This window comes from Phalacrocorax aristotelis, chromosome 24 (genome assembly GCF_949628215.1).
Source record: "Phalacrocorax aristotelis chromosome 24, bGulAri2.1, whole genome shotgun sequence".
Lineage (NCBI taxonomy): Eukaryota > Metazoa > Chordata > Aves > Suliformes > Phalacrocoracidae > Phalacrocorax > Phalacrocorax aristotelis.
In genome coordinates this window covers 7,444,966-7,460,047 of record NC_134299.1, presented here as the reverse complement: position 1 = coordinate 7,460,047, position 15,082 = coordinate 7,444,966, and the positions used below count along the sequence as shown (strand labels likewise).

The window sequence follows — 15,082 nt, the reverse complement described above, 5'->3', positions numbered from 1 at the left end:
GGCCCCAAGAGACAGTACCTCATACTCTGGCTGATTTACCACCCCCTGGGAAATTAGCAGCTCTGCATATTTCTGCAGCACCGGCTTCTGTTTCCGGATCTGTTTGTACATCAGGGGTTGTGTGAACATGGGTTCATCCATCTCATTGTGACCATTGCGCCTGTAACAAACCTGCCAAGAAGGGAAAGGGCCTTTGAAAGCAGCTGCTTGCAACTCGCGGCTCCAAAAACAGTCAGAGGTACCTGCATCTCTGTGCTAGGAAGGGTCTGAAACAGCCTGAAACCCAAGCGTCTCCTCCCCAATGTGGAGGCAAGGGCAGGCTCCATACACAGTGTCACCTCTCCAAGTGCTATTACAGCCTCGTTGCCTTGCTTTACAACACCTCCCCCTCCCCTCATGTCAAAAGGGCCAGACAAACCCTGAAGAGAAACCTCAGCTTTCAGAAAATACACCTGAGAGGTATCAGCAAGCACCCACAGCAGAGCCACAGCTTTAAGATAAAGCCTCATGCCACGTTTCTTACCAAATCCACCACCACGTCTTTATGGAAGGTGCTTCGCCACTCTGCTGCCACGTTGCACACGTAGACGACGGCCTCTGGGTCATCCGCATTGACATGGAAAATGGGCGCGTTTACCACGCGGGCAACATCGGTCGGGTACGGGGAGGAACGGGCCATCCGGGGGTCTGTTGTGAAGCCGATCTGTAGCAGGTGAGAGGGAACAGGACCAGTGCAGTGGTAAGGATTTGGAAAGCAGCACATGCAGCTTTGAGGGCAGCTCGGCTGCTGAACCGAGCTCGCGGTTTCCCCACGGCTGCACTGCTCAGTCGTAGCACAACCTACCCAACTCCTGCACCCCAGGTACCGCAGCCCACCCTGGACCCTGTGCCTGGGCTGTCGTCCTGCTGCACCCGTGGGATGGGCTGGTCCCAGTGAAATGTCTCTGGTTTACGTGCGGGCAGAATGGAGCAGCCCTGCCTGATCTCGCACACTGAGCATCAGGTTGCACCACCTCTGTGCCAGCCTGGACTCAAAAGCTGCTACTGTTGAGCAACTGGGTATAAAGTACCCCCTGCTGACCCCAGGATTATGGCTCATGCCAAGAACATCAGCTGGGAAACAGCTGCTGCCAGCTACCACCCAGACCTGAGCTGGCAGAGGCTGGTCTGCGAGGGACCCCCATGGACGCAGGGGATTTGCTCCTCACCTGATTGTTCACCACGACGTGGACGGTGCCGTGGGTGGTGTAGGAGGGCAGGTCGCTCAAGTGGAACGTCTCATACACGATGCCCTGCCCAGCAAAAGCGGCATCTCCATGCAGGAGGATGGACATCACCTGAGAGACACGAAGCCACAGCGGTCAGCAGGGGCTCTGCAGGGACGGTGGGCAGGGAAAGCCACGAGGAGATGGCCCAAGTCTCATCCCCATGAGCCTTGGCACCCCAGAAAGGACACGGAGCAGCTCGTCAATGCATCCGATGCTTTCTCAGGGGATCAGAGTGGAGCCGGCCACAGTTGGCGTGACTGCCAGGAGAAGGCCATGGCCACCAGCTGTCCCCCTGAGCAAGAGCGGCACACACAGGGTGCCTCAGTCGGGCAGCAGGATGGCACCTGGTGCACAGCGGCTAGGAGGCAAGTCCCATTCCCAAACACACACATCCCAAAGCAAAGGCTTTTTCTAACTGGGAGAAGATGAGAAAAATGCCCCTTTCCCTCACGCTTTCACCCCAGAAGACCTTTGGGCAGGAGCCAGGCCAGGAGCTCACTCCAGCTTCTGTGACGTTATTTTACTATCATACCCAGGGGTTGGCTGAGGATGCCGCCTGTCAGACAAGGACAGAGTTTGTCTATTTATATCTAGCCCGTGGGGTGTAGGAGGAAGGGAAGCACTTTTGATCTCACCCTTCCACTTCTTGGTGTTGGAAACAGGTCTGCAATGAATCAGACCACAAATAAACACGGCCCCCGCAGCCTGTTCCCCGCCTGCTCTCTCACCTGGGTGCAGAAAGCTGCCTCCTGCTGCCCACTTCACCTTTCCCAGCCCCAGGAATGGTTATCCCTGGTCACACTGAGATCCTTCAGCTTGATGCTCCTGCTGCCGAGCACCCCAAGCCGTGCAGCTCGGGTTGGCTTTCAGGAGAGCCCCTCATTTCCCTGCTTTCCAACCTGGGGTTTGGGTGTCTGCTGCTCCCCACGGCCCGGCTGAGCTGGTCGTTCAGAGACAGAGGAATCGGCAATGGGAGCCCAGGGTGGGCAAGCCCCTACCAAAATTATCCCCAAAGGCAGCGGGGAAGGATGGGGGGAGCAAAGTCAGGGTGACAGCAGGGTGACGGCAAGGGAAAGGGCACGGCAAACAAAAACCAGCTGGGTTTCTTCGCTTTCCCACCAGCCTGCCTCCACCAAACCCTGTCCAGCCTGGGACACTTCACTGCAGGCATCTCAGCACAACTCACCTTCTTCCCTTCCGTGTCCCCACAGTAAAACTGCTCTGCTTTAGTCTTGCCTTGAACAACAGGATCAGCTGCCTCCAAGTGAGAAGGATTTGCCACCAAGGAAAGGGTGATGTTCCTGTCGGTGACACGGTTAATCCGCCGGTGGTACATTCCTAGGTGGTACTTCACGTCACCGGAGCCCTGACAGAGTGGAGAGGAGAGGAGAGTCACCCCCAGGAAGGTGAGCAGCTTTTGGGGCATAGGAGACCTGAGGCAGGGCGGCGCTGACCCCAGGGGCTGGAAAAGGGGGGCAGTTTCTGGAGGCACTGTCAGGAAGCAACAAGCACTCACTTTAGGAGCCAACCTGGCATCCAGCAAAGCAAAAGCAGCCTGTTCCAGGTGCCAAACCACCAACAAACTTCAGACGCACATCAAGCCCATCTAGGTAAGGTCGTAGGTGCAGGGGAAGAAACAAGTGTGTGGGTTTGAGGAAGACACTGGAAAACAGAGTTGGGATAAGGCTCACCCAAGCTCTGCCCACGCTGCTGCAGTACAGCCATGCCTGGCACCACTCACAATATGCTGCAGTTCCCAGCTGGGGCATGTCAACGCCCCAGGCTGCTGCGTTCTCACCTCAAAACCCCACCTGAAGGGCACGGCAGGACAAAGCCAGCCCAGCCCAGCTTTCCGAAAGCCAAATCATCCCGGCTTATGATGCGGGAAGCTTTGAAGCACAAATGCATCGCAGCATCAGAACCCGCGGCACAAGCGATTTGAGCCTTGGGGCTTTTGGGGCTGCTTTAGGGCCCCATATGGGGACCAGGGGCTGCTGGAAGGGTACAAGCCAACCTCTGCTCCTGGCTGCCTTCCCCTCACCTTGCTGTTCGCTCCAAGGCTGCTTTAGGCCCATGAAGAGCTGCTGACCACCTGCCTGCACTGGACACACCAGCAGTGGCCAGGGCACACATCACCCCTGGGACAGGCAAGGACAGACCAGCACCAGCACCGACACGAAGGCTTCAGTCACATGAGCATGTGTGTGACGTGGAAATCCTTGCGACATCAATGTCACTGAGTGACACCACGAGCAGTGGCACAACCCAGCTCACGCTGCATGGCCACAGCCTCCAGGGACCGTACGGGGACAAGCAACAGCAACCTGCTACAGGCCGAGGAGGAAACTCACCTCATCAGCAGCCTCTAGCTTGGAGTCGAACTGGCAGAAGATCTGCTCCAGCTCTTTCCTGATCACATTGGCAAGAACATTCAGGCGCCCCCTGCAAAAGCAAGACCGTTGCTGGCAACCAGCAACACGAGCCTGGCATCAAGCGCCAATGGTGACCCACCAGCCCCACCATCAAGCAGGGGCAGTGCAACAACCCCACAACCTCTGGCAACGGCTGTAGGGTTAAGCGGGGAGGGGGCTCTGTGGTTTCACCTGAGAAGGAGACTGCAGACCCCTCAGCACAGGGATGGACCGGCCGCCGCCGCGTCCCGACAGCTGCCCCAGGGTGGGCAGACTGAATCCTGCTCTGGGATTCAAGCTCTGCCACTCGAGCCACCACCCCACTCCAGATGAATTTACAAATGAGCTGCAGCTGACAACACCGCGATGAGCAGAGAGCAGCCCAGGCCTGAGCTCTCCAGCTAAGGCTCACCACCAGCCAAGAACAGTTAGGTGATGGCAGAAACCAGTGTCCCCTCCAGTACCGAACACCGGCAGCATCCCCCTCCTCCGCACCCCAAGCACCGCCATGGAGAGGGACAGGGTTACCTGTGGGGCATCCCCATGATAACATAATCCACTCCCTTCTCACTCGACTTATCAATAATGGTCTTTAAGGCTGGGATCAGCACTTCGCAGCCCTCCAGACCGAAACGCTTCTCCGAAGACCATTTCCGATGGAGGAACTCCTCAAATCTGGAAGGCAAAGGGAGAGAGGGATCAGTGCCAGAGCTACAGGTGAGGGCAGAAACCAAAGGACAGGGGCTGCACCAAGGGAGCCACAGCACCCAGTGATGCTTAAGCAGCACCACGCCGCAGCCTGACAGCCTTCCCAGTCACCCCAGACTCCTGCAGAGCGCAGCTGACTGCTCCCCCACCCCGACACTGTCCTGCACTAAACCTTATTTTTAGACCTTTTGTTTCAGCATCATCTATGGTTTTGGGCTCGTTGCCAGCATCTGAGCCTGCCAGCCCGGCAGCTCACTGGCATCACCTGGCAGATTACGCCAACCATGACAGATGACATCAAGATTTGACTCAGGCAGTGACCACGTTGCTCTGGCTGGGAGCAAACGACCCTGTGCAGCAAGCGAAGGCAAGGGGAGGGTGAAGACCACCCGCCAGGGTACCTGGTAGAGCGGACCAGCCTGGCCAGCAGCGTGCGTTTCTCTTCGTTGGTGAACTGCATGATGCCTGGAGTCTCAAATTTCTGCCGGATCCACTGGCACTGCTCCAGGTCGTTGATAAACATGAACTCCACGCCGATGTGCTGGCAGTATGCCATCTGCCCCAACAGGAGAAGAAGGGCCGTGAGACAACAGACGAAGCTTTAACACCTCCTCACCCCCCACAAAGACAGGCACACGAGGCATCACATCGGACCACGGGGCCAGAGACTCTCTCGTTCCCCTTTTTAAACTTTCAGCAAGACAAAGAGCCCTCCTGCACCAGCAGAGACATGAACCCTCCTGCCTGGCAGCCACACCACACTGCCCGAACACCCGCAAGCGCTGCCCACGATGGCAGCCTGGGGGGGCCCAGGAGCAGCGTCCGGCAGCCAGCACCGCGCCAGCCCCATTTTGGGAGCCTGGTTTGAGCTGTTTTTCTGGGAAAGGGGACGCTGCAGGGGAAGTCCCGGGATGCTGTACGGCAGCTCGGACCCTGCACATGACCAACATAAAAATGTTTAATTCCCTTTTCCCAAGGGGCCCAGGATCAGACCCTTGAGTCCTTTACATCCACCTCAGAGTCAAGATTTTCCCTCTCAGCTGTGACCAGGTCCACAACGCCACTTTGAATGGCAGGGAGAGAATCAGCAAAACAACCTCCCCAAAAAAATAAGAAGCCTGTTCTTGCAACTTATGTAAGATGTGGACGCGGCTTTGCCTCTCCCAAGGTCAGCCTGTCTCGGCAGAGACTGAGCAAGCCTGCAGCTTGCCTGGGAGCCGTCCGCACTCTCACAGCAGGCAGGGTAGGGTACAAAATTTGGCAGCAAAGGGGAACCGGCCACAAGACCTGGAAGCCTCAGCACCAGGTTGGAGCTGCTCCTGCACCGAGACCTTCCAAGGGGCCACCACGCAGGGTAGCAGCACCACAGCAGTGCACAGAGAGGGGTATCACCTGCCTCCAACCCGCTCCTGTGCTCTCCCAGCACTGTTTGCTGCTTTAAACTGGAAAATGTAGCTGGGGAGGTTTCCAAAAATGCAATATTTAGTTGCCTGGGGTTTCCTCCACCTTGGGCAGACCAAATGTGTTGCCCCAGTGCAGCATGAAGCTGGAGGTGATCAGAGATAACCACGTAACACAGGGCAGCTGCTACGAGTGGGGCAAGCGCCGAGGAGCAGCTCCCAACCTGAAAAGCTTAAAATCTGAGGGTTGGGCCAGGCTGCGGGCAGCAGCAGGGCCCAGGACCTCCAAAAAGCAACTGCTCTGCCCCCACCCCGGGCTGCAAAAAGGCCTCGCACAGCCCTCCCTGCCCTCCTCACCTCCAGCCGACGGATAATTTCCCGGAGTGGAAGAGCCGATTCATTTCCACCGATGAAAGTGGTTGTGGGCAAGTGGAAGACCTTGTCGAGGTCAGATTCATCCAGCCCGTAAAAGCCTGCAGGATTTTTCATGGGTGGGACAAGCAAAAGCAAGAGAGAGAAGGAAGGAAAGGGGATGGGGGGGCACCATCACACAGGGACAGGGTGTGTTTGGGCGAGGTGGGGAAGGGACAAAAAAAGCAGCATAAAACCAAAAATAAGCATGAAGGAGGTTTTATATGGATAAAAACCAAGCCGTAATTAAACAAAAAGACATTAAGCATGGAACAACAAGGTTATTACAAAAGGTAATGCAGGAAATGAAACACAAAGCAATATATATGTCATATAAATCAGTAATTAAAATCCACGGTGAGAGTCAGGAAGTTTGTAGCCCCAAGAACACAAAAAATATACCACAAATTATAACAGAGGGGAGAGAAAAGAAACAGAGGAATTGAGGAGTCACCGAGCACAATGGAGGTGTTGTCACATGGTGGGAATTAAAAATGAAGAGTCAACACGGAGAAGGAAACAGTTAAAACAGATAAACCCCAAAGAGGGAGAGAAAGAGAAGCAAGAAAAAAAAAAAGGCATCAGGGCTCTGCAACGGACTCTCCTGAATAGCTCATCCCGAGAGTGGGGCAGCCAGCCGGCCCCTCAGGGGTTTTGCTGCCCAGATTCCCCCTCACCCAATTAACAGCCATTTAATGCGGGGTTGAGCCTAGCTCTGCTCAGCAAACCCCTTCCTTTTCAGTGCTGGCACCTCGTGGTTCGTAGGCAGCTCCTGCTTGCGGGGCTGCGGGGAGCTGGGTGCGCCTGGAGAAGGTGCCAAGCAGGGCTCGGAGCCGAACGACAGGTTTTAGAGCTGCAGATGAGCCCTGCCGCCGCCTGCTGCTGCTACAGCATCAGCAGGTCCCTGCCAGGGCCTGCAGCAGCTCCACAGTACCCCAGAGCCATTGGAGGTGCCTCAGCACCTGCTGAAGCTCATGGTTGTCTTTGGGGAAACTGAGGCACGGAGGAGGAGGGACGATGAACTTGCTGAACTGATGCAGCAAGGCAGAAGCAGAGGCAGAAGGGGACTGGGGAGCCCCAAGACCCTTCTGAAGCAGGAGCTCCACACCAGCCCAGCACCTCAGCCAGGGTCTCTTTGGGAAGGTATGGGGGATCCGGCCTCTAAACGCTGCAGGGCAGTGTAACCCACCTTCCTCCAGGCAATCGGAGGCAAAAACTGGCCCCTCCAGAGCTGGCCCTCCTCGAACTTAACCTTTAAAGAGTCTATCCCTCACCCTCTGGTCAGGAGTGGAAGATGAGCTGGAGACGGGGCTGGCCACAGCTCATCCCTGTAGAGCCTCAAGGACAGCGCTTGCCACAGGCGGGGAAGACCCACAGCAAGCCCGGAGCCTATCCTGGTTGCCACTGCCGTCCAACCCCTCCTCTGCCCACATCGCCCTCCTGGACGCTGCTAGTCCCAGGGGAAGGGATTAAGACAGATCCGCTGGAGTCGTGCCTGGCAGCGCTTAACCCTGGCAGGAGCTGAGCGTTTTGACTCTGTGTCTGCAGGACTTCTCTGGGGTTCCTACCCAAACTGAAGTCCTGGAGAGAGGCGGTATTAGTACGGAACATCCCAGATAAGCTGCTGGCTGGAGGTTTCAGAGAAGCCTCAGTAATTTGCTGTGGCTCCCAGCCCCACAGCACAGGGCTTTGTCTCGCCCTGCCATGCCAGTTTGAAGACCCAGGCACGCTTTGGGGGTATCAGATTTTACAAGGACTTTTCAGGGCTCTAAGCATCTCTGCTTCTGCTTTGCTGCAACCTGCCAGCTTTTCTGACGTTGCTGAGTACTTATAGGCAGCAACACCATCAGATGGGGGAAAGGCTAGGGGGCAGCTGCCAGATTGCACTGGGACAAAACCAGGGCAGAGTCAGAAGACAGCTTGGATTTTTAGGAGACTCAAACGAATCGGGGAGATTGAGGCCTCGTAAAATTAGCATTCACAACAAAACCTGTACTCGAGCAAGCTAGGCATGCAAACATGCAGTACGGAAAAGGCCAGCAGGGCTCTAAATTGCAGATCTCTAGAGGTGTAGCATCACTAACCAAGTGCCTACATCGAGACTTTTAGTGTGACAAAAATAAACACATTACAAAACTCAAAAAGTGGTGGCAAAATGGGAGGGGACCGCTTTACTGGCTTGGTTCATGCCCAGAATAACCTATTCAAAGAGAGTCCTGCACTCCAGAGGGTTAAAGGCTCATTAATTGCATACCTCCTACTGTTAACACTCTCAGCCGCTCCTTGAACACTGCGAGATCTGGGGTGGGCAGGGAAAGGGGTGCAGAAAGGGAGAAGATAGAGAGGCGCAGTCAAAGTTAGTAAAAAAAAAAAACCTGGAACTGTGAAAACTAGTAATGGAAAGCACAAGTCAAACAATAGAGTATTTAAAATACAGTCAAAAACTATCAGAGGCAAAAGGGTTGGGATGGAGGATGACTATGTACTAGGCGGAAAAGAAATCCCAGAAGAAAGAAAGTCTGGTGAGAGGAGGGAGGAGCAGGGAGGGGAACGGGGGGTGAGGGGGGGCATCAGATACTGGGGAGTAGTTGAGCTGCATGGTTTGAGTCATCCTCTCGTGTGCACATCTCGGACATGAGAGGGAGCCTGCCCAGCACAGCGACTTCACCTGCTACAACCAAAAGGCATCTTCCCATCAAGCTGCGTCGAGAGGAGCATTATCCTCTGCAGAGCAGGGAGCTGCCTCCCACCGACGTCTGCTCCCAGAGGGTTTTGCTCTGCTCGTTGCTACCAGGAAGATTTCAAGGTCACCTCCAAGGAAGCACTGCTGCTGCCTACACACAGGCAGGAGGGGGACTGGGGTTCTAGCGAGCACGTTGTTAATGAGGAAGACCAACGGCGAGGCAGGCACGCACAACGCCATCACTTCTCGAGCATGCTCGGTGCAGGCGCGGGTGCCAGGACACCGTGCCGGATGCAGGCAGGGCTGCCGGAGCAACGGGCAGCGTGCGTCACCGGAGCCGCGCTCCCTGGCTAGGTTAGGTAACCCGAGAGCCTCAATCTCACCTGGGTTACAAGAAAGGCTTTGGAAACACTCCTCTTTTTGGTCAGCAGGGAAAAATCATATGTCAATTTGAGACATTTCGTTAGCAAGGCCTCAGACTGGGGAAAGGGGAGGTGGCAGCACTCCCTGCCCATCTCCCCGCAGGGGCTTGCCTGGCCCTGCTCGAGCTGGAAGACAATTTCCATCAACTCCCCTGGGCAAGAGGCAGGAGCAGCTGCCTTCCACACAGAAAGAGAGAGACAGACAGACAGACAGAGGGACCCTCAGACACACACCCCCTTCCACACACCACCTTCCACACACCACCTGCATTTCAGCGTGCTAAGGTATTCTTTCCTTGGACAGGTCACATCAAGTTCCTGCAGTCATTTTGCCCTTGTTTTACACCACTTACCATGCCAGATCAGCTCCAGAAGAAGACCAGGACGAGATTATTTGGTTTTAAAAAGAAAAGACAAGAGAAAGAGGAATTTGGTGGTTCCAGCCCCACCACTCATCAGACCGAGTACCCCCAGGCGGGTTTTCCCCTCCTTGCATTTTCTCCAGAGCTTACACTGCTTAATCCAAAGACATCTTCCAAACCAGACACAAACCAGTTGCTAAACAAAAGGCAACTGAGAAGAAAGATCAATTTCTGAGATTAACCGTGCAACTCCTTTGTATTACAGTGCTGCCCAGCCATGGTTTAAGCTGTTGGCAGCAGAGCTTGCACCACAAAAGCTGACCTTTAAGGATTTCACTGCTCAGAAAGAGGAAACAAGATTGTTTCCAAGTTTCAAAACCACTCCTGTTATTAACTGTTCTGTCAAGTGTTAAGAAATACTCTTTCAAAGCACAAAAAGCCAGCAGGATCTGCTTAGAAATTGGCTTTCTCTGCCACAAGCAAGTGACACCCGATCTTAGGCTCAGCCAGAGCTCTGCCTATGCTCTGCACCAGCGCTGCCCTCCTCCCCTCTTGCAGAGCGCTGTTTTCAAGCTGTATTTTAAGATTGACTAGATGAGGTTTTCCAGGATAAGGATACCAGGGGACAGTCTATTCAGTATAAATAATACTTGCAGCAAGATAATAAAGCCTCCTTTGATTAGACACAGCATTTGAGTCTGGGGTCCTACCATGGGACGTAACCCCAGCATGCACTAGCGGCTGATACCAGCATAGCTTGTTCTCAGCACTTGTTACTTCCTACGAATTCATGGATTCCTGGTAATTAAATCAATACCAGGAGCCACAATGGCATGTATTTTAGTCTGAAAGCCCCAAAGAAAAAGAAATTAAACTTAACGCCTGGCTCAGTCATGGAGGTCACAGGCTGAGATTCTCTTCCAGCTGATGACTACAGACCAGCCATGCCTGAACACTTCCCACTGCGGCAAGCTGGGCTAGGTCATGCTGCTGGGCTCGTGACCGCTCACCCTGGAAAAGCAGGAAAAATGGAGCTTATGCTACTGCTTTACCCAGATTCTGTTACAGCCGTGACGACACTGTCAGCCCAGCTCTGCAGCTGGGGCTCCAACGGAGGACCTGTTCTTGGGCTGCTTAGGGCTCCTGGGCTCTTCTGCATCTGAAGCGAGGACGCTGCTGGAGCACACCTTGCTTCAGAGGAACCACACGGTCAAAGTAGAAGAAAAACCCTCTGAATTGACTTTCCCCACTGAAGCAGGCCAAGTAGAAGCCAGTAAGAAGCAGTGTCCCTGAAGGGTCCATATTGGGACAAATACGGTTTAATATCTTCGTCGATGGCACAGTGGGGTCAAGGGCACCCTCAGCCAGGCTGCAGGTGACACCAAACTGAGTGGTACAGCTGATATGCTAGTGGGAAGGGATGCCATCCAGAGGGAGGAGTGGGCCCATGTGAAGTTCATGAAGTTCAACAAGGTCAAATGCAAGGGTCAGGCAATCCCCAGTCCCAGCACAGACTGAGAAATGGATGGATGGACAGACCAGCCCTGCGGAGGAGGACTTGGGGATGCTCGTAGGTGACAAATTCGACATACTCCATCGACGTGCAATTGCAGCCCAGAAAGCCAAGCATCTCCTGGGCTGCATTCAAAGAAGCATGACCAGCAGGTCGAGGGAGGTGATTCTCCCCCTCTACTCCATTCTCCTGAGAGCCCACCTGGAGCACTGCATCCAGCTCTGGGTCCCCAGCACAAGAAAGGCATGGACCTGTTCGGGCAGGTCCAGAGAAGGCTGCAAAAATGATCCCAGGGATAGAACACCTCTGCCGTGAGGACAGGCTGAGAGGGTTGGGGTCTTCAGCCTGGAGAAGAGAAGGCTCTGGGCAGGCCTTACTGCAGCCTTTCGGCATACGAAGGGGACTTGTAGGAAAGACACAGAGAGACATTTTACCAGGGGCTGTAGTGACAGGACAAGGGGTGAGGGTTTTAAACTGAAAGAGGGTAGGTTTAGACTGCACATAAGGAGGTTGGTGAGAAACTGGCACAGGTTGCTCGGAGAAGCTGTGGATGCCCCATCCCTGGAAGTGTTCAAGGTCAGGCTGGACGGGGCTCTGAGCAACCCGATCTAGTGGAAGATGTCCCTGCCCACGGCAGGGGGGTTGGACTAGTTGGCCTTTGAAGGTCCCTCCCAACCCAAACCACTCTGTGAGTCTATGAATTACTGAGCAGCATGGTAACTCTGCTCCCCACCTCTGGCTCCCTTTTCTTGTGAGGGAGAGCTGTCACTGCAACCACCTGAAGCCAGCCAGCTCTCGGTTTCATGCAGACCCTGCTCTCTTCTCAAAAGGAAACATGTCCATCTGGCACAGGGCTTCAGGTCTCTCCTCTGCTGCTCTGCTGACAGTAGTGCCCACAGCAGAGGCCAAAAACCCTGAGCTAGAAAAGGTTTTCCTCACCCTTCCCTCTCCCCAGCCACTGGGAGCAGCTTCAAAGTCACCTAAAATAGTCTCCCTGCTCCCCTCGGAATGCTAGCTATGAGTACTTGTGTCCTTTCCTGCACCTGGGTTCATGGCCATCATCTCCCCACCTCTGCCCACCTAAACCACCCAGGCACAGGGCTTGCTCCACCCCAGAGCTGGCTGGCTCCCAAGGCACAGTCAGGGCTTGGTCCTCCAGACAAGCATGTCAGAAGTCCAGACCTCGGGATGAAGCAGCTTTCCCATCATCCAGCGAGCCGGGACAACCAAAACCTAATCCTTCCCTACCGCTCCCAGTACACGTAATCCTGTACGAAGGTCCAGCAGGTCCAGGGCTGGCGTCCCTGCACTGGTAGCTGAACAAGGAATCAAGATCGTTTACATGCACCGTACGCTCTGATCAGCTGTTTCAGTTGTGCGAGGTTAGTATCATTACTGCTGCTCTACTCTAAGTTAGAAGCATGCCTCTCGAGCGCTCGTAGTGCCAGGGTAACAACCCTTGGAAAGCACCAGCAAGGTGAAAGAGCTCAGTGCCGCAACCTCGTTCTAGCTAGAAGAATGGCAGCATACTACAGAGATCAAATCTAAAGCACGTTCAGAGGTGCTGAGTTTAAGCACTTTTACATTAGGATTTCAAGTCCTAGGCACCACACACACTTCTGTGCAACACTCATGCATCTTTCGCTCAAAGGCATTGGGATTTCCACCTCTCTACTCGGATGGGAATGCATCCCAAAGCTTCCTTGTCATGATCACCAGCAGGGACTCATAGCTCAGTCTTGGAAAAAAGGGGGCAATTAAGGGATTTACAGATGCTGCAGCAAGCTGCGAGCGAAGAAAGGCAGGGCGTCATCGCAGCGGCACACCAAGGGGTGCTTCTCAGCCCTGCAGAGATGAAGCCAGCCCATTCCCCCCAGCTCTTGGGGCCCCCAAGAGCAGCAAGAGGAGCTGAGGGAAGAGACCGCCAGCTCTCACCAACACAAAACCTCTCTGCTTTGCATTTCCAGAAGATGCAATTGCTTCCACCCCTGGATGAGTGAGTTCAATGACATAATTAATTGGCGCTGGTTGGAGGAGAAACATGAGCTGAGCAATAGGGTTTTGGCACAAGACCCATTCACCGTGACAGCCAGAGGGGGGCAGAACTGCTCCGCGGTGGCCGGTCAACTGGTCGACTATAAATTTAGAGTGATCATTACTAAGGAAACTTAAGACCTTTCCCCCCTTACTGGTGAAGCAATCTACCTACAAAGCTGTGAAAGAGGGAGGAGCTCAAGCAATGCAGCACTAACTACACTCCAAGCCCTCACCCAGTTTGTCTGTGGATGTGATAATATCGGCTGGAAGGGAGGAGTCCAGATCTGCATCCAAGATGCCCAGTGGGTCGAGTTGTGCTACATGATGCCCTCGAATCTATGAAATGGGCCAGGAATGGCAAGGAGAACAGGAACCAAGAGGGAGAGCAGAAAAGGAGAAAAACAAAAGAGGGGAGGGGTAAAAAAGTTAAATTACATTAGAATTAATTTGCAGAGTAATTCTCACCGACGTTTGGCGAAACAGTTACTGGTGCATCATCAAAATTTACACAACTAATGCCGAGAGGATCAAGCTTTGCAATGTGATGACCCCTGACCTGGAAGCAACAACACAGATTAGCATTAAAACAAGTTAATTGAAGAGACCTTCCTTAACAACAACAAAAACAAACAAACCCAACAAAAAAAAAAAAAAGTCATGCACAGTTTCCCTCCACATTTTCTGCAGAGCCACCCCAATTTCTGTCTGCAACTAAAGCCTGGAGAAGTTGGGTTTACTGTCAACTACAGCATGTAGGTGTGAGTGCCACCTGCTGCAAGGCCCACCCTGCTCTCCCTGAAGTCAGCCCTCAGCAGGGCAGGCAGGGGGAAGGCCATCTTCACAGCAGACCTTCCAGAATTGAGGTGCTCAGGTCTCCCACTGCTTGCCTGGTGTCCAACCCAAGCACCTCCTCTCTACGGGTGAAATAACTCCACATCGATGGTTTCCTCCTAAGCATCATAGCAAATGAAGAGGCGGTTTTCCAGATTTTGGCAGATCTAGGTGCTCTCCTGCCAATGAGGCAGTGAAAACAAGCGTCACCACCAGCAGCGGTAGCTCCTGAAAGGCAGAAGAACATGTCTGAGGAACATCTGCCTGTCTGCGCTGTTAGAGGTCAGCAGCTCACAGCACCCTTTTGGAGAGAGGAGCCTACAGCAGGACTTGGAACACCGACGTTGCTCTTCTGGGAAGGGGCAGGCGTGGAAACACTAAAGAGCTTTGGCACCCAGAGAACCTTGATGGCTCCTGGTGGCAGCAGTCAGGCCAGGAGTCACCACGCTGGGTTTGAATCCGCATCGCGAACCAAAGAGAATCATGAGAGGTAATGAGGGGTCTTCCTTTTCACCTTCACAGGTGGAGATCCCACGGACAGACCCCACCACACCTCACTGGGCAAACTCAACTAAACTCAGCGGCCAGCACCCTCCCATTGGCAAGCCACAGTTTATTTCTTGACAGCTCCTGCTCTCAAAGCTTCAGGCTCAGCTATGCTGGGAGTGGGGCAGGAAACACTACTGCCATGGTTCGGGGTGCGGTGCCTTCTTTGTGCTGTGAAAACAATACTCCCGGCCATCAAATCTGTTACCAGTTAGAAATATCACTCATATACGAGGGGATTACTAAACCTCTTGTACAAACCAGACATACTGATCTGACCTTATTTACCAGAAAAGCAATCCTATTCAGACTATCCCAAGGGGGTTTTAGGAAAGGATTTTTGTTGTTTCACCAGCCAAAGAGCCTGAAAAATCAGACATCGATGCTGAGGCACCGATCCCCCCCATGCTCTCTGCAGGGCCAGATGACGACACGTTTGAGGAGTGGTGGCCACACGGAAAGCTCTTCTTCTGGGCCAGCTTTGTCTGGG

The 15,082-nt window shown here is 54.0% G+C and overlaps 1 protein-coding gene across 18 annotated transcripts in view; it reads right to left on the bottom strand.

Moving 5' to 3' along the window:
- Positions 1-15,082, bottom strand: part of OGDH (oxoglutarate dehydrogenase) — a 35,537-nt gene that overhangs the window by 5,529 nt on the left and 14,926 nt on the right. For 5 of the 18 annotated variants that reach the window (XM_075074613.1, XM_075074609.1, XM_075074607.1 and 2 more), the window contains 9 exons: positions 13,681-13,771; positions 6,145-6,260; positions 4,789-4,943; positions 4,208-4,354; positions 3,620-3,710; positions 2,455-2,634; positions 1,209-1,337; positions 524-703; positions 19-171 (listed from right to left, as the gene is read on the bottom strand). In XM_075074613.1, coding sequence (XP_074930714.1) covers positions 19-171; positions 524-703; positions 1,209-1,337; positions 2,455-2,634; positions 3,620-3,710; positions 4,208-4,354; positions 4,789-4,943; positions 6,145-6,260; positions 13,681-13,771 — 1,242 coding nt within the window. Of the gene's footprint in view, positions 1-18; positions 172-523; positions 704-1,208; positions 1,338-2,454; positions 2,635-3,619; positions 3,711-4,207; positions 4,355-4,788; positions 4,944-6,144; positions 6,261-8,452; positions 8,498-13,448; positions 13,552-13,650; positions 13,772-15,082 lie in introns of all 18 variants that reach the window. The other 13 variants (XM_075074600.1, XM_075074601.1, XM_075074598.1 and 10 more) reach the window with 4 other exon arrangements.